This window comes from Chanodichthys erythropterus, chromosome 16 (genome assembly GCF_024489055.1).
Source record: "Chanodichthys erythropterus isolate Z2021 chromosome 16, ASM2448905v1, whole genome shotgun sequence".
NCBI lineage: Eukaryota > Metazoa > Chordata > Actinopteri > Cypriniformes > Xenocyprididae > Chanodichthys > Chanodichthys erythropterus.
Genome location: NC_090236.1, coordinates 8,830,552 through 8,849,381, shown reverse-complemented (window position 1 = coordinate 8,849,381; position 18,830 = coordinate 8,830,552). Strand labels below are relative to the sequence as shown.

The window sequence follows — 18,830 nt, the reverse complement described above, 5'->3', positions numbered from 1 at the left end:
TGTCAGAGGTGTCACCCATCTGTCAAGATGAACTTAAACTAGAACAAAGTTTCACTCAAATTAAATGCAAGAAAACAACACCAATGCATTTGAGTCCTAATTAATACAATTATAAACATTTTAAAACTGTGTATATGAGAGAGAGTGTTCAGAATTTCTTGAAATTGAGTTTATATCACGCAATTCTGACTTTATAACTCGCAGTTGTGTTTATATATCGAGAATCGCTTGATAACTCACAATTGCGAGATAGTCAATTGCGACTACACTAAAAAAAGAACTAAAAAAAGAAACAAATTTACACAGTAAAATACCATTGAAAACAGTAATATACTGTAAAACAATGCATTCTGGGTAATTGTTGTTTTAAGAAAAGAGGCCTATAGGCTACTTTCTCCAAAAATGACAAAAATATTACCCAGAATGCATTGTAATATACAGAAGTAATATACTGTAAAAACAATGTATTCTGGGTAATATTTGTCATTTCAAGAAAGTAGCATATAGGTTACTTTCTCGGAAATGACAAATAGTATTACTCAGAATGCATTGTTTTTACAGTATATTACTGTTTCAATGTGAAAGTATTTTACTGTGTAAATTTGTTTCATTTTTTAGTTATTTTTTAGAGTGAATTCTGACTTAACTTTATAAGAAAAGTCAGAATTGTGAGAGAAACGTCACAATTACCTTTTTTATTTTTTTATTTTTAGTGCCAAAAACAAGCCTCCATAATGTACAGCTATGTAGCATAATTACTTATTTTACTTATTAATTATATTATTAAGTGTAACAGAATAATGAAACACATTCTTTCAAGAGTAACTTTTATGAGTGTAATTTATGGATAGCTGACTGTATATAGCTAATGTATAAAATCATATTGCTCTGCTTAATAACTGAGTTGTGTATAAACAAATGCACAAACTAGTTACTGGGATTCACACTTACTATACTTACTGTAATTGTTCAAGAATCGTTTTGTGTGCAGTTTTGTTAGCAGCCGGACTGGTCTCTGTGTGTAGTGTTTTATTATAACATAACGTGATTCTCCTCCCAGTTTGCAGGCTTCATCAGCACATGGATCGGCCCACCATGAGCAGGAGAAAGAAGATGTTTCAAAGGAGGCGGTTGCAGGAGAAGAGGGTTTGGGGCCTGATGAACCGGACCTATCAGCACTAAGCCTGGCTGAGAAGATGGCATTATTCAATCGCTTGTCGCAACCCTCTGGCCAATCAGCAAACGGCCCCCGCTCTGACACACGCCAGCGTAGGGCCAACGCCCGCTTTCAGACCCAACCTATTACCCAGGGCGAGGTTGATCAGGTGAGGCTTCCCTCTTTCTTTCTTTTTTTCAAGTTCACAAATAAGGATTTTTTTTTTGTGGATACCACCATTTAAATTAATGGACATTTTTGCTTTGAGCACTCTAAAATTTAAAAGTCTGTCTAAAATTTCTAGGCTAGTTTCACCAAGTTTACAGAGGCCATGCATTATTATTTGTCAGTTATTTTTGTGTTATTTTGCTGGTATATTTGTCTTTCATCCTGAATCATTTAGAAGTTGTAGTTGACTTCAGTCAATACTCTCTTGAAAGTGAAGAGATATTGTGCCATTCACAGGAACTTACAAAAGATGTAGATCTGTCCAGTCTCACAGTTCAACCCGCTGTGACTAATGATTCTGTTGGTCCCCCTCAGAGCGAGCAAGTAAGAGACCCTAGACTGAGACTTTTGATTGGCTGAGCAGTGAGAGTTTTGCCTTGGCAGCAGCTGCTGATTGGTTAATTTCTGAGTTTCTGAAAACATTGCATTTTCCAACTGGATATTTGCTTCTGCTGAGTTGCATTATAACTGCTTTGATTTTGACTTGTTTCATTTCTTGATCTAGTAACTGCATTTCATTGCATTCTATCATTTACTAAACCTTATGTTATTACAAACCTATATGGCTTATCCCCCCCAATGGAACAAGATGTTTGTCAGGATGTTCATGTTGATTTTTATTCATACAGCAAAAGCATATGGAGAACAGGGGCTGGGCTGTCGGTGTCCAAAATTTGTTCTTTTCCTAAAACAAAGCTATATGTAAAGTAATATGGCTTCAGATGATTTGAATTATTCTATGGTCTGTCTGAATACTTGATTCTAATTGGCCGGATGGTGTGCATTAGATTAGTTTAATGCACAGGTAGTTCCAAGTCAGTTTAATCACCCTTCTATATTAATCACTCGCATCATCACACACATCCCTCGCACACAGAGATTCAAATAAATGTAATCTTACACATTACTTTATCTGTGTGTCTGATTTAAAGTGGGCAGAGTGCTACATCTAATGAGCTGTAACTGATGAAAATAACCAGCATTTTTACCCTTCCGGTCAAATATTGCACTGCAAACATCAATAACAGCTTTGAGTGTTCAATGCTGGCAAATGTCCATGGTATAAGTGGGATAATCCATGGTGCTTAATTGTATTTAATGTGCACTTTTAGTGTACTTTAAATCCTAAAAATATATTGTAAATGCTGTTTGGAGATAATATAATAATGAAATAAGAGGCCACTTAAAGGGTAAGTTCACCCAAAAATGGAAATTCTGTCATTAATTACTCACCCTCATGTTGTTCCACACCCTTAAGACCTTCATCTTTGAAACACAAATTAAGATATTTTTGATAAAATCTGATGGCTCAGTGAGGGCTGCATTGACAGCAAGTTAACTTAGACTTTCAAACGCCCAGAAAGCTACTAAAAACATATTTAAAACAGTTCATGTGACTACAGTGGTTCAACCTTAATATTTGAAAGCAACAAGAATACTTTTTGTGTGGCAAAAACCCCAAAAAACTACTTTATTCAACAATATCTAATGAAGTGCTTCATGAAGCTTTGAAGCTTTACGAATCTTTTGTTTCGAATCAGTGGTTCGGAGCGCATATCAAACTGCCAAATTCACGTGAACCATTGAAATTTTGAAACACTTATGACACAACGAAGCCTCGCTTACTGAAATCGCATGACTTTGGCAGTTTAATGCACGCTCACTTTCATGACTGTTTCTTAACACACAGTTTTAAAAAAATGCACTTTCTAATGTCATATAATATATTACTTAAGTACATTTTAAATCATTGTTTAAATAATTTTTTTGTCATGCATTAAAGAAATACAAATTTTGATTTGTTGACTAACATACTAAGCACATGTACTTGATTAGAATTTGAACTGTAATGTGACATTCTATATTACATATCTTAAATGTACTAAATTGCAACTTCATCATTACAAATGTGTATTTAAACATATTTTTTAAATACTTGATATACAAGTTTCAATAAACAAAACTTTTTCAAAGTACATTTTAGTTTACCAGAAATGCTTGTCATTACATTCAGCAGTACTCTTTAACTTTATTTCAAATACAATGAAGCTATTATGAAATTATTATTATGAAATTTAACTATAATACATTTTCATTTAATTGCAAATAACATGCAGTTAAGGTCACACTTAAGTATATTCTTTTATAGCATATTATTTCTATAATAAGAACTCTTTTTAGAAGTATGATAGAGTTTACTTGATTTTTCACAAGGGACAATTCACATGGGTAACTTTTATGGTGTTTGTTTGTTTGTTTTTTGAAGATTTTTGTGGTGAAGTATTTCTTTAAATAATCAAAATTGTGTTTGGTATGAGAGAAAATCCACTATCTGACAGTTTTTGTCAAGAAAGTGGGATTAGAATTGTGTTTTAAACACCCAGACCTTGATGATGATGATGATGATGATAGTGATGTAAAAAGTACTGCTTTGCTGCATGTTTGAGAAGTGAACAGAATAGGTTGTTTGGTATGCAAAACGCATCCAATCTCTGCAAGCTGCTTCTGAATGATGTGTCCTGCATATGACCTTTGACCTCTCTGGGGCCTGTAAATGTGAGTGCCATTTAAAAAGACATCTGAAAATTCAACTATTCTTTCTTTCTCTCCAGCTGCAAAATGGAAGCATGAGGTTGGAGCCTCTCTCTGCATCACTGGTCCGCTCTGTTACCGCGGTCACCGCCCAGGCCTCTGTTGCCATGGTGACAAGCGCTTCCCCATCAATGACCGCAGATGTTCGCATGGGGATGTCGGCAGCTCCGCCCTCCGCTCAGGCCTCGCCCAATCAGACTCAGCTTCCAGCCTATGAGAGAGGAGTTCGATACTTCAGTCTTACAGAGAGTGGGGAAAATCCCACACCTGATGTTCAGTCTCCGCCCCCCGCAGTGCAGCCCGGCCAATCAGCATATGTCAAGGGTGGGGCCGCGCTGATTTCAGCCAATGGCCAGAGGCAGGATGAAAGTGGGTGGAAGGGAAGACTTGGGTATTTAGGGAGAGAGGAGAGAGACACAGAGCTCCCCAGTGCGACTTCCCCTCCACACACACATGCGCTCAGACACACACCCCCTCACGGCAGGGGAGATGCAGAGCTGAGCGCCCCGCGGGAGAGGGAAAAAGAAAGCACACCCATCTCACAGGGAGGCTACCTTTCACCAGACACTCATCAGACGGCAAGAGGAAGTGGTACCAAAGCCGTCATCTCAGGTAAGGTTAGACAAAACCAAAAAGAAAAGTCTTTTAAAAGGGGTGCAAACCTCTCAGCTGTGTCTATTGTTTCTGTACATGCAGTCACACACACGCATGCTGCATGTCTGCACGATGCAGCCGGCCTCTGATTGGGTTAACCGGGTTAACCGGGCTCTCAGCCTACATGCTGCTCGAGTTGAATGTGATTAGCATAATTTATCATACATCAAGCGTGTGGCTCTCTTTGTCTGAGCCGTGCAAAACTAATGATGCCGAAATGAATCGGGCAGAAGGCAAAGTGGAGTGATGCTCCCCTCCGTGGCTTTTGTTTGCGCTCCCCGCCAAAGCTGTTACTATCCATTCGTCTGGAAGCAAGAGGCGTGTATGTGTGAATTGTGTAGTAAAGAGGGAGATGAATGAAAGACGGGAGCGGTGAGATGGATGGAAATGTGCTCGGCACACATGCACACACTGATACAGACATGTTGTCACCCTTCAGAAAAAACACAGTAGGTTATCAGGTTCACGTCTGCCACATGTTAAAGGACAGCCATGACAGCAGAATGCGACAGTGGCCTTTACAGGATAAAGGATGTTTTTAACATGGGTTTATTTGTGTGTGTGTGTGGCAGTGGTGCTTTTGACTGCTGTCTGTTCATGTGTGTCAGGTATTGATTTGAGCCCTATGATGAGCATGAGAGTGTAAGCTGATGTGTAATGCAGTTTCTGGGTTTTATGTATGTTTTTTTTTTTTTTCTCTCTCTTTTCTGTATGTGGTGCATTGAATAGCTATGGCTAGACACATATTTTTGTGTATTCTTAATTGGATGGGTGTAAATATTTGAATGGTGTATTAGTGTTGGCTGCTTGATTTGCTGTTATACATGTATATTTTGATTGATTTAAACTGATATAATGCCTCTGGTCAATCTCATGAATCCTGACAAGTGTGTCATGTCCAGTTCATAAGTTCACCTCCTTTACCATTTTATATATATAATATGTCACACAGGTGTATTTGTAACCATTAAGCAGATATTTTCAACCGTAAATGTATCAAATTTTTATTTTTGTAAGTGGATATGCATTCCTAAGAACTGGTTTTGTGGTCCATAATTTTATTTGTTTCATATCAAACTCTCATTCATGTAATTCTTATTTTTTCGGTGATAATTCTCATTAGACTCTCATTTTACTACGTTAAAGTTAAAGTACAAAGTATTAAGTCCAAAGTGCTTGATCATCTATTAGTATTTTGATTAATTCATACTGATATAATGCCTTTGATTGTAGGATCAATATCATGGTTACCCATTAAAATTTTTTTTAAAAAAATAAATAAATAAATAATAATAATAATAATAATAATAATACCCCCCCCCCCCCCCCCCATTTAAAATTATTAATCTCCAATGAAAGTTTGGATTTTTGTAGATTTCTTAAATGAAAGATCAAACGTATTAACAATGCAGATTTATTTTCACAGCCTTCTTTGGTCATATTTACCAAGGGTATGAATAATTTTGAGCATGACTCTATATAATGTATGTGTATATATGTGTAAACAAACAGACATATAATAATCGAATTGACTGCACTTATAGAAATACATTACAATTTTAAATTACTATTCTTTTTTGCATGACAGTAATGGGGATTTAGGGTAAACTTTGTGTTTACTTAAGTAAAATGATCAATATCTGCCAGTGTGGTAATAAAAATAATCTTAATGCAAACGGAAAGTGTTGGAGTGTCTACCCAGGTGAAAAAAAAAGTGCAATAAAATACACTTTATTTTAGTACACTTTTACACTTCCATAATGTTCAGTGCTCTATTTCCGTGCACTTATTTTGTACTTAATATACTAAAAGCTCTTCTTTAGTACTTCTTAAGATAATCTTAAGAACATCTAAGTGTACTCAACTGTGCTATTTTGAGACACCATGAATTTGAACTAAAATGTGCTTTTAACATACTATCTCTGTATAGAAAAATGTATTTAGTTACCACTTGTAGTACACTTGAACCCATCTTTCAAACACTTTTAAAAATGGACTTATGATGTATTTCAAATATAAGATTAATATATAATGAATATATACAAAATGTATTTATAATATATTGCCAGGCAGTGCCAGGATTGTGAGTGATTGCTGGAATGTACTCACTCACTTTTTAATATTATTGTACAAATGGTTGGTTTCTTTATTTTATTTTGTACTATTTTTATCAATAGATCTCAGCAACAAAGGAAAAAAAAACATGTGTGTTGATTTCTCCCTAAGATGGCAAAGTGAAACACAAGTTTCCTTGAAGTGGCTCAGCATGGCCCCACATTGTTTACATAACAAAAGCAACTGTTCACAGCTGATTAAGGATATTAGCCTAAAGCCTTCCAGCCATTCGGCTGTCCTGCGGGTTTTATAGGTAGAAAAGCCAAATGGCTGCTCTCTGGGACTTCTAGTGTTAATTGTCATTAATAAAATGTATATATTAAAAAAATCTAATATTCGCAAAAAGGACCTAATTTTCCTTTCTTTATGTAAAATGTATTTTCTTTTTTCTTTTTGGGAGAAATAGACATGTTCTTGACCGTTTTTGTGAGATTTACCATGTAAGGCTCTTTGTATGTGTATTTGCTCCAATAATTGACCTCAATGTGTTTCTCCAGATGTCCCTGATCCCAGCGTTCCCGTGAGGGCGGTGAGCACTGCTGCGGTCTCCTCCAGAAGTTCTTCACACGCCTCACACTCCCTCACTTACCTCCAGCAAACCCAGTCATACACTCCTCCGCAACCTCAACCAAAACCAGCACAGCACCCTCAAGTCTACACAGCGACACCCACCCGACCCCAAACACAACCCTACAGCCCGCCGACACCGCCACAGACACAGGCCAAACTACAGACGCACCTCGTTTCTGACTTTAAACCTCTTGCCCACATTGACTCGGCTCCTCCTCAGGCTCCTCCACGACAAACTCAGGTGTACTCTGAACCCCAACGGCAGACACAACCCCGAGTACCGCCGCAGACTCAGCCAAAACCACAATCCTTTCTTCCACCTCAGTTACATGCCTACGTTCCCTCTCAACCCAAGGTACCCCCTCAAACCCAGCCAAAACCCCAGTGCTTCATACCGCCTCAAACACAACCCCAAGAAGAGATCCTGGGAAAATACGGTCCATCTGGACCCATCGTCTCCTTAGATCAAAAGCCAGATATCCAGGAAGATCCAGAGGCCATGTCATCTATGTCAATCAAAGAGAGGTGTGTGTTGATTACTTTACTTGTACATCAGCTGTGGGCATACCAGACATCCCACCTTGCCAACAAATTTCCGGGAGATTGCACAACACGCATTAAAAATAATATACTATTTAGTGTTGTAGAAATACCGACCGCGATACCAAGTCGGTACTGAAATTTTGAAAATGTGACACTTTGAGCGCTTTTGAACAGACACTTCTGATTTGCCTTTGTGTTCACACGTTCATCAGATAAGTCTGTGATTGGCCACCGGAGCTTTTGAAAGCACATGAAAGTGTTTGAATTTGAAAGCGTTTTGGGAGTGGGAGCTTTTTGAAGCAGCTGTCTGCCAGCGGAACGGTCCTCCTGCTTTCAAACGTTCCTGTATGTATCCGTGTAAGCGCTCTGTTAAGAGCGTCATTGATGTCTATTTACAACATATTTTTGAAGTGTTGATCATTGTAGCCAATCACAGACAACCCTGATGAACGTGAACACGAAGGCCAATCAGAGGTGTTTATGAATTTGCTCAACAGTGCTCAAAGCATCACATTTTTAAAATTTCATTACCAACTTGGTATTGCGGTCGGTACTTTTGAAAACACTATTACTGTTATATTCATTTGCATAAGCCATCCAACACTGGGACTTTCATTCATTAGTATTCATGCGGCAAAATTGAAATTGATGTAATTTTAGTGTGACCAAAAAAGAAGCGGGGGTCTCATAAAATCCGAATGTAAGTAGTCACAGAAGACGCATTTGAAACGCATGACAAACCAGATGTAACGTTAATACGTCTTGGCTGACCATTTGTGATAGGTTCAATGAAAACGTATATTAATGCTAGGGGGAGACAGGCATTTTTTCTTTCCTGCTTGCTCAATTTCCAGGATATTGTACATAATTTGTGGGCGTCAGGGAGCCCCTGTCAATATGCTGGAGACTTCCGGACCTTCTGGGAGAGCGGAATGTCTGGAAGGGTTGCCAGGTTTACATAACAAATCCAGCCCAATTGCTATTAAAGACCTACCCAATTGCGTTCCAGGGACTAAAAAAAATCGGGGGGTAAATTTAGGGGGGTAAAAATGGAGTTCGGGGCACTTCAACCCGTGGACTAAAAAAAAAAAAAAACCCAGGCAACAGTGTAAAAGTAGCCCAATTCGGCTTCAGACTTGGCAACACTGTTGTCATACAGATAATCCCATTTACTGTGATTCAGGCAAAATATGACATTCCCATAAAGAAATTGTATTTAATTTAGTAAATAAATAAACCTTTCAAAATTACCTTCCAGGTCTCGACAATAGCCTGTGGTACATATTATTTACCAAACTTATCACTGGCCACAAAGTCATAAATATAATTTATTACAAATATAAATGCTTTCAGTACTATTCATTCTTACCATTTGGAGTTGGTAGGATATTTAAAAAATAAATATTTTTTAAAGAAGTCTTTTATGCTCACCAAGGCTGTTTTTTTTTTTTTAATTGTAAAATATATTTAAAATTTTACAGTATTTTGGGTCAAATTAATGCATCTTTCTATTTTAATATATTTTAAAGTTTAATTTATTCCTGTGATGATAAGCACATGATCCTTCAGAAATCATTCTAATATGCTGATTTGCTGCTCAAGAAACATTTCTTATTATTATCAATGTTGGAAACAGTTGCTTCAGGATTCTTTGAATAGAAAGGAATTGTTTTAAATAGAAAGCATTTGTAATGTTATACATATAAATCTCCTTGAATAAAAATTAATTTCTATCAAAAAAAAAATAAAAAATCTTACTGTCCCCAACCCCTTGACCAATGTAATATACTGTATATATTGTTTTTAGCTAGAAAGCAAGATTTGTATGTGTCAGGATTAGCTTTTAAAGGTCACATGATAGCATGTTAAAAGCTCACTCATGGCATATTGTGGTGTAAGGAACAATGGCACATGCATTGGAGTGTGTTGATGTTTCAGGGTGACTGGAGCTGTTCTCCTTCTGTCTTGTCTTATAAATGAAATTGGGTCATCTCTGCTCTCCACGAGCGCTGATAATGCGGACAGCACTATTTTAGTACTCCAGCCTTCCCCACAGGGCAGGATGAAATGAGTATAGAGAGAACAAACCATGACAAAGTAGTATGAGAAAGCTGAATTGTGAAGAATTATCTATGTTGTAGTATTTGGTGTGATATCTGAATGATCCCTTTAATTGTCATTTCTTGCATTTTATACAGTAGATCTGCATGATTTTTGCATCTACAATGTTCAAGATGGAGTGAAGCGTTTGACACTTTTCTTTCTCAGGTTAGCCATGTTGAAGAAGAGTGGAGAGGAAGATTGGAAAAACAGGATAAACAAGAAACAGGAAGTTGTACAGGAGGTGGTGTCTGTAAGCGAGAAGAGTAGTCAAATAGTGGAGGAGCAAGGCTTTAAGAAAAAGGTAAGCATATGTTGCCTCTCAACATCAAATATAGAAATGCACTACAGGTTTTATATGTATATATAGTCATGACAGTATTACAACAGTCTCCACCATCTACCCACTTTTGGTATCCACATTCCTGGGCATGAAAAATGCCAAGAAATAACACTCAAGTTCAAGTACTATGTCAAAAATGTTACTTATTTAAAATACTCAAGTAAAAGTAACTAGCCAAAACAAAACTTGGAAGTAAAACTGTATTTACATGCAACTGTGCTTTATTTAAAAGTAAATGCTTTTCTTAGCTTTTTAAATTGACTTTGACACAGTAGAGATTTTAACATTTTATTAATTTTAATGCAAAATCTCCATAGATAAACCTGTCAAATATCATTGTTTTCTCATTGTTAGGGTTTCTCATTGACAATTCTGACAGTTGTTGTTATTACTATTATTATTATTATTATTATTATTATTGGTGAACTAAATTCTGCCTTGTCAGTATTATTTACACTCAAATTCTATTGGCTGTTTAAATAAAAGGAATAAAAGGAAAGTTAAACTTATGTGAGCATGCTTGATTGGCTTGTTAATCTCATTAGGATTAGGAAAAATACTATTTTAATCAAGTTCTTGAGGAAAAATGTAAGTCCACATGATGTATTATTATATGTACTTTAAATTGTCAACTTTAAGATACAGATTTTCCAAAATAATACTTAAAGGTGCCCTAGAATTTAAAATTGAATTGACCTTGGCATAGTTAAATAATTAGAGTTCTGTACACAGAAATGACATATACAGTGGGTCGCAAACTCCATTGTTTCCTCCTTATGTAAATTTGATTCGTGCAAAAGACCACTGAAAAACAGGCGAATTTCAACTTAACACGGACTGTGACACAACAGTCGGGATCATTAATATGTATGACCCCAATTTTTCATATGCCAGCCCATGTTCAAGGCATTAGACAAGCCAGTATTAACGTCTGGAGCTGCACAGCCTCTGCACAACTCATTCAGAATCAAATGTAAACATCCGCAAAATAAATACTATACTTGCATCATGAACACTTTGTTAAGATCCATTTTGAACTTTGTTTATGTAATGTATTATAGCTTGGGGGCGGGGATCGCAAGCATTTAAAGGGGACATGCACAGAATCGGCACATTTTTAATTATGCCCCAAAATAGGCAAAATAGGCAGTTAAAACATTGTATAATAAAAAAATCTATGGGGTATTTTGAGCTGAAACTTCAGATACATTCTGGGGACACCTTAGACTTATATTACATCTTGTGAAATAGGGTTCTAGGGAACCTTTAAAATCCTCCTCCTGTCAATCATTTTCTCTTAAAACTCATCTTTTAATAATCAAAATTATATTTTTAAATGTTTTGTCCTGTGAAAATAATTTCTTCATGCCTAAAATAGATTGAAAGCAACTCTACTCTTGCTTCATTTAGTATACATGGTCACATGAATATGCAAATTAGTCCCCACCTCCACACTCCATTTAAATGTCTAGCATATTTAAAAATTCACCCTTTGTGTTCCACAGAAAAAAAGAAAGATGATGCTGAGTAAATGATGGTAATTTTCATTTTTGGTGAACTATTCCTAATCCAAACTGTGAATCAGATGTGTTATTTTAATTTGTGAATAGTAACACATTCATTTACTGTCGCAGGCAAAGCTGTGAATTGACTGCCTAGACCTGAAACCTGTACTTTATACAGTCTGATGAGTCATTTCACAGAGAGGTGTTCACTGAGTTTTATATAGCAACTTGTGCGTTCCTGAGTTATTGTAATTTTCTCAATTCAGCAAGTGCAAAGGTTAAAGTAAACTGTTTTCAGTTTATCCAAAGATAAAGGCCAAGTCTTTTCCAGTTTTTCATGTACCATTATTTCTCTATAGTCTTAGTTTTTTGTCCCTCACACACACAAATGCATCTCCTGTGTGTTTAGGATGAGACTGTTATCACTGAATTCACATCATCTGAGCAGCTCTGGGTAAGCGCCAGCATCTATGGCTGTCCTAGACAATTTTGGCTTTAGCTGCAAGATGATTGGCTGACCTGCTAGTGGAAACTGCAATTTGATTGGCTAGGGCTGACATGCTGCTTGCTTTATCTTCTAAATTAACCATATTTTGCATTTTCAGTTGGTAACACTTTACAATAAAGTTTCATTTGTTAAAGGTGCCTCATTCAGAATCAAATGTAAACATCCAAATAAATACAATACTCACATAATCTGATGTATGCATGCAGCATGCATGACGAACACTTTGTAAAGATCCATTTTGAGGGTTATATTCGCTGTGTGAACTTTGTTTATGCAATGATAGAGTCGAGAGCTCGGGAGGGGGCGGAGAGCGCGAGCAATTAAAGGGGCCGCAGCCTGAATCAGCGCATTTATAATGATGTCCCAAAATAGGCAGTTAAAAAAAATTAATAAAAAAAAATCTATGGGGTATTTTGAGCTGAAACTTCAGACACATTCAGGGGACACCTTAGACTTATATTACATCTTGTAAAAAAAAAAATTTCAAAGGCACCTTTAACATTAGTTAACATGAACTAACAATGAACAATGGTACTACAGCATTTATTAATCTTTGTTAAATTTCCTAATACATTTTGAATTAGTACAGTTGCATCTGTTAACATGTTACTGCACTATAAATTAAAATGAACAATGAAGAATTGTATTTTTATTAGCATTAAAATTGTATAAATGAATAATAAAATATGTGTTTTGAATAATAAAAAATACATTGCTTATTGCTAGTTCATGTTAGCTAATGCATTAACTGTTAACAAATATAGTAAACTAATATTTGCTTCTCTTTAAAATGTTACTGCTGTTGAAATGTTAGGAACATGCTGTAATGAATTCACTTAAAGGGATAGTTCACCCAAAAATGGTAATTCTGTCATAATTTACTTACCCTCAAGTTGTTCAAAACCTGTATGAATTTCTGGTAACACTTTGGTTTAGCGTCCATTTCTCACTATTAACTAGTTGCTTATTACCTTGCATATTACTAGGATATTGACGGTTTATTAATACTTATAAAGCACATATTAATGCCTTATTCTGCATTATTGTATTCTACATCTTACAAACTATTAATAAGCAGTAAATTCGGGGTTTATTGAGGCAAAGCCGTAGTTAATAGCTATTTAATGGTGAGAACTGGACCCTAAACTAAAGTGTGGCTGAATTTCTTTCTTCTGCTGAACACAAAAGAAGATATTTTGAAGAATGTGTGTAACCAAACAGTTGATGGACCCCAATGACTACTTCTTTTTTTTTTTTTCATACTATGGAAGCCAGTTGGATCCATTAATTGGTTGACCATATTCTTCAAAAATATCATCTTTTATGTTCATCAGAATAAAGATATTCATATAAGTTTGGAACAACTTGAGGGTGAGTAAATGATGACAGAATTTTCATTTTTGGGTGAACTATCACTTTAGTCTTAGAAATGACTCCTCATTATACTGCCATTATAGATCTTTTGCTTCTCTTGTTTGTCTTGCACCACATAAGATGTGTCCAAGTCAAAATCTTACATGTTTTTTTAGGATGAAATGTCTTGCTGTTCTAGATGGACTAGATCAGTAGTTCTCAATTAATGGGTCAAACTCAAAAATGGGTGGCAGGTCTGTACTGACAGCAATACAGTCAGAAGGAGGAATGCAAAATGTGAATGATAAAAAGTAGCTGACCAAAAACATGAAACAATTATTATATATAGACACCAAAATGGTCTGTGTAAGTTATCATGTTAAAAAATTTGGTGTATTTTGAGCCTATGTAGTTCATATTAAACTTGTTAGATTTCAGGGGTTTATATATACAGTATATATGTTGATTTTGATCTTGATTTTGTTCATGAGGAAATAATTGGGTCATTGTGGTTTGCTATTGGTCGATTTCATGTGATAAATCATTCATAATATATATATGGATGGACCATAAAATATTAAGAGTTGTCAATTTTAATTTCATGTTGACTTTACCCTTAAAGGTTACATATTACTATCTTAAAGGTACATATTAGTCCCTTTTGAAGGGGAAGTGCTTCAGTCACAGCTTTTGTCCCTGTTTTCTGAGAGTGTACTATACATAGTGGTGCTATTTTAATTGCCATTTGATGTCTAAAAAATCTGCAAAATCTGTGTCCTGATGTGAAACCAGTTGAGAACCACTGGTCCATACTCGTAGATGTTGCATCTTTTCCTTTGGTTTTTTTATCCTCATTCATTCTCCATCATCTCTGGGTTATTTTCTTCTTCCGTCACTATCTACGCCCTGGAATCATTTGTCTCTTGCTCTTTCATTCACTTTTTTTTTCTGTCTACTTCATGTTTCGTCCTTCTCCTCTGTCTGTAGGAGCCTGTCTTTTCCTCCACCTACTCTCCTCCTCCTCTCCCATCTACCCCAAAATGCCAATATGTAGAACATCAAGGCCAGGTAAGAGAGATCTTGTGCATTTTGGAAACATTTCATTTCTAACATAACTCTACAAAAAGTCTGAATTTTGAAGTTTGCCTATCCATTCATCCTTCTGCCACCAGATGATATTGGTGTATTAGTCTAGAATTTTTGGTAGATCATTGTTTTGAGATAGGAGTTGCTTTTTCTTGCTGATTTTAAGTGAATCTAGTTCATAATTTATGTATTCATCTATGTATCTATGTATGCATGTATTCATTCATTCATTCATTCATTCATTCATTCATTCATTCATTCATTCATTCATTCATTCATTCATTCATTCATTCATTCATTCATTCATTCATTCATTCAAACTAGTAAACAAAGACTCAAAAATACTTAACATATCCCTGCTTTAATACACCAGCAGTAAAAAATGGTTTTCATTTAGTTAATGAAGGATTCTTATTATTAGTTTGCATAATTTATCCTTTAATTCACTGTGAATGATAGTAAAAAAAATGCTTATTTCTCTGACAGAAACAGGCAGCTCAGTTAAATTTACTCTAGATATACACAGTCAAGTCACCTTTATATTTATATATATATATATATATATATATATATATATATATATATATATATATATATATATATAATATATACACACATATATACACAGTGGGTACGGAAAGTAGTATTCAGACCCCCTTAAATTTTTCACTCTTTGTTATATTGCAGCCATTTGCTAAAATCATTTAAGTTCATTTTTTTATTGACAGAAAAACACAGAATTGTTGACATTTTTGCAGATTTATTAAAAAAGAAAAACTAAAATATCACATGGTCCTAAGTATTCAGACCCTTTGCTGTGACACTCATATATTTAACTCAGGTGCTGTCCATTTCTTCTGATCATCCTTGAGATGGTTCTACACCTTCATTTGAGTCCAGCTGTGTTTGATTATACTGATTGGACTTGATTAGGAAAGCCACACACCTGTCTATATAAGACCTTACAGCTCACAGTGCATGTCAGAGCAAATGAGAATCATGAGGTCAATGGAACTGCCTGAAGAGCTCAGAGACAGAATTGTGGCAAGGCACAGATCTGGCCAAGGTTACAAAAAAATTCTGCTGCACTTAAGGTTCCTAAGAGCACAGTGGCCTCCATAATCCTTCCTAGAACTGCCCGTCCGGCCAAACTGAGCTATCGGGGGAGAAGAGCCTTGGTGAGAGAAGTAAAGAAGAACCCAAAGATCACTGTGGCTGAGCTCCAGAGATGCAGTTGGGAGATGGGAGAAAGTTGTAGAAAGTCAACCATCACTGCAGCCCTCGACTAGTCAGGGCTTTATGGCAGAGTGGCCCGACGGGAGCCTCTCCTCAGTGCAAGACACATGAAAGCCCGCATGGAGTTTGCCAAGATGGTGAAAAATAAGATTCTCTGGTCTGATGAGACCAAGAGAGAACTTTTTTGGCCTTAATTCTAAGCGGTATGTGTGGAGAAAACCAGGCACTGCTCATCACCTGTCCAATACAGTCCCAACAGTGAAGCATGGTGGTGAGAGCATCATGCTGTGGGGGTGTTTTCCAGCTGCAGGGACAGGAAGACTGGTTGCAATCGAGGGAAAGATGAATGCGGCCAAATACAGGGATATCCTGGACGAAAACCTTCTCCAGAGTGCTCAGGACCTCAGACTGGGCCAAAGGTTTACCTTCCAACAAGACAATGACCCTAGTGGAGTGGCTTCACAACAACTCCGTGACTGTTCTTGAATGGCCAAGCCAGAGCCCTGACTTAAACCCAATTGAGCATCTCTGGAGAGACCTAAAAATGGCTGTCCACCAACATTTACCATCCAACCTGACAGAACTGGAGAGGATCTACAAGGAGGAATGGCAGAGGATCCCCAAAAACTTGTTGCATCCTTCCCAAAAAGACTCATGGCTGTATTAGATCAAAAGGGTGCTTCTACTAAATACTGAGCAAAGGGTCTGAATACTTAGGACCATGTGATATTTCAGTTTTTCTTTTTTAATAAATCTGCAAAAATGTCAACAATTCTGTGTTTTTCTGTCAATATGGGGTGCTGTGTGTACATTAATGAGAAAAAAAATGAACTTAAATGATTTTAGCAAATGGCTGCAATATAACAAAGAGTGAAAAATTTAAGGGGGTCTGAATACTTTCCGTACCCACTTTAATCGTATATATATATATATATAATAGCGCTTTTTACAATGCAGATTGTGAGGGCAAATGCATTCATTAAATGGGTGTTGGCAGCATAAATGCATAATCTAATTTAGATGGAAATGCAGAGCACTTTGAGTAAGGATTACTGCATGTTTGGCTTTTGCTGTTGAATGACAAATTTCAGTACTGTATGAACCACAAAGAGGATAGTCATATTCAAATGTTTTGTAAGTGCTTTTTACAGGTTGCTGATGACCTGGTGAATGCTCGTATGATTTATCCTTACATGGTCTGTTCTGGATGTCCAAGTCGTTGGTCTTCTCTTGCTGTAAATATATCAAGATGATCTATAGCCATCATAGCCATTTTGTCTCATCTAATCAGAAACTTGAAGAGGGAGAGGGGCAGATGTCCATTGAAGAGAGGAAACAGATGATCTCGACACGAGAGGAGGCGTGGCAGAGCACAGGGAAGGGCGTGGCCAATGACTCGGCCCAGTACACGGTGGCTGCCAGGATGGTGAAAAAAGGTTAGAATGTGCAAACAAGTGTACAGGTTATTAAATACTCTATTATTTTATTATTACAGGATACAAATATTATGGAATACTAAAAATACAAAAAGAAATCTAATACATTTTCATGGCCTAAAACCAAATAAAAACACATTTATAATAATAAAATAATAAATCACTAAACATTTAAATGTTTTGAAACTACATTGATTAAAAAAAATGCATTTGTTGCATGGCTTATTATAAATAAAAAAAAAAAGTTATTTATTTAAAAATTAGGGCTACTATTAATTACACACTGCGATTAATTAATCACAAATTAATCGCACATTTGGCTGAGAAATTACACACCAAAAGATAATTTAAAGTCATTATTGTTAAATGAGAAAAGCATCAAATACAGTAAAACATAAACAAAATATTTAAAAAAAATCAAAACTATAAGAATAATGTTCTTATTATTAAATGACTGATTTGTGTGTGTGTGTGTGTCAGGCCTGGCTGCTTCCTCTGCAGTGATCAGCCCGATTCTGTCTCCAGTCTCTGCTAAACTGAAGAGCAGTGTGCCGGCTATTTCTAAACCACAAGAAGGTACATTAGACAAATACTTACTACATGAAAGAAGATATTCCTCTTTAGAAAGTCACAAAGTTTGGAAATGTTCTTTTGCCATAATAACTGGGGCAAAAAACTGATGTGCTGCAGAAATTGAGGCCAGAGCAGAAATGGAGTCTGATAAGAAGTTGGAAAAGCTGGAGACATTTCTGGGGCGTTTGAACAGTAAAGGTGAGTTGATTGATGCAAGATCTGCTCAATTTCTTGTCCTTTTTGCAGGAGGATGTTATGAGTCCATTATAGAGGTCAGAGTAAAAAAAGATTATTGCATCATTTGTGTATTTAAAAAAAGAAGCTTATTTCAATTGCTGTCACAGTGTTCAAATAATGTACCTTTTATTGAAGCAATCTCTCTCTCATTTTCTTGTTTTCATCCTTCCTCTCAGTATCAGGTTTGCAGGAGACGACTCTGACGGTGACAGAAAAGGCAGTGAAGGAAGTGATGCGATTGGATGATGAGGTCTTTTCAAAATTTTACCGCCACATGACAGATATTCCCCGCAGCATGAGTAGCAGAATGCATCTGGATGAGGACTTTGATGCCATCTTTGGAAAACAAACACCAATGTAATTTGTGTGCTTCTGTAATAGGCTATACATACAGTATAATCATGTACATTTATTTTTATATTTTAAAAATATTATTTTTAAATATTTAATTTAATTTTTTATAATTTTTATATTTATTTATAATTTTTTACAAAGCATATTGTAGCTTTTCTGGTGCATTAAGCTTTTTTTTAAAGAGGCATTGAAATATTTGACATTGAAAGACTTGGTCGTCTGACTTTCGGCCTTTCTTTGG

The 18,830-nt window shown here is 36.1% G+C and overlaps 1 protein-coding gene across 12 annotated transcripts in view; it reads left to right on the top strand.

Moving 5' to 3' along the window:
* svilb (supervillin b) overlaps positions 1-18,830 on the top strand; it is a 68,310-nt gene that overhangs the window by 34,503 nt on the left and 14,977 nt on the right. For 10 of the 12 annotated variants that reach the window (XM_067363880.1, XM_067363878.1, XM_067363881.1 and 7 more), the window contains 11 exons: positions 1,061-1,325; positions 1,622-1,708; positions 3,997-4,588; positions 7,243-7,840; positions 10,127-10,262; positions 12,216-12,260; positions 14,655-14,735; positions 17,281-17,425; positions 17,906-18,001; positions 18,116-18,196; positions 18,412-18,592. In XM_067363880.1, the coding sequence (XP_067219981.1) occupies positions 1,061-1,325; positions 1,622-1,708; positions 3,997-4,588; positions 7,243-7,840; positions 10,127-10,262; positions 12,216-12,260; positions 14,655-14,735; positions 17,281-17,425; positions 17,906-18,001; positions 18,116-18,196; positions 18,412-18,592 (2,307 nt within the window). The remainder of the gene's footprint in view (positions 1-1,060; positions 1,326-1,621; positions 1,709-3,996; positions 4,589-7,242; positions 7,841-10,126; positions 10,263-12,215; positions 12,261-14,654; positions 14,736-17,280; positions 17,426-17,905; positions 18,002-18,115; positions 18,197-18,411; positions 18,593-18,830) is intronic. The other 2 variants (XM_067363876.1, XM_067363873.1) reach the window with 2 other exon arrangements.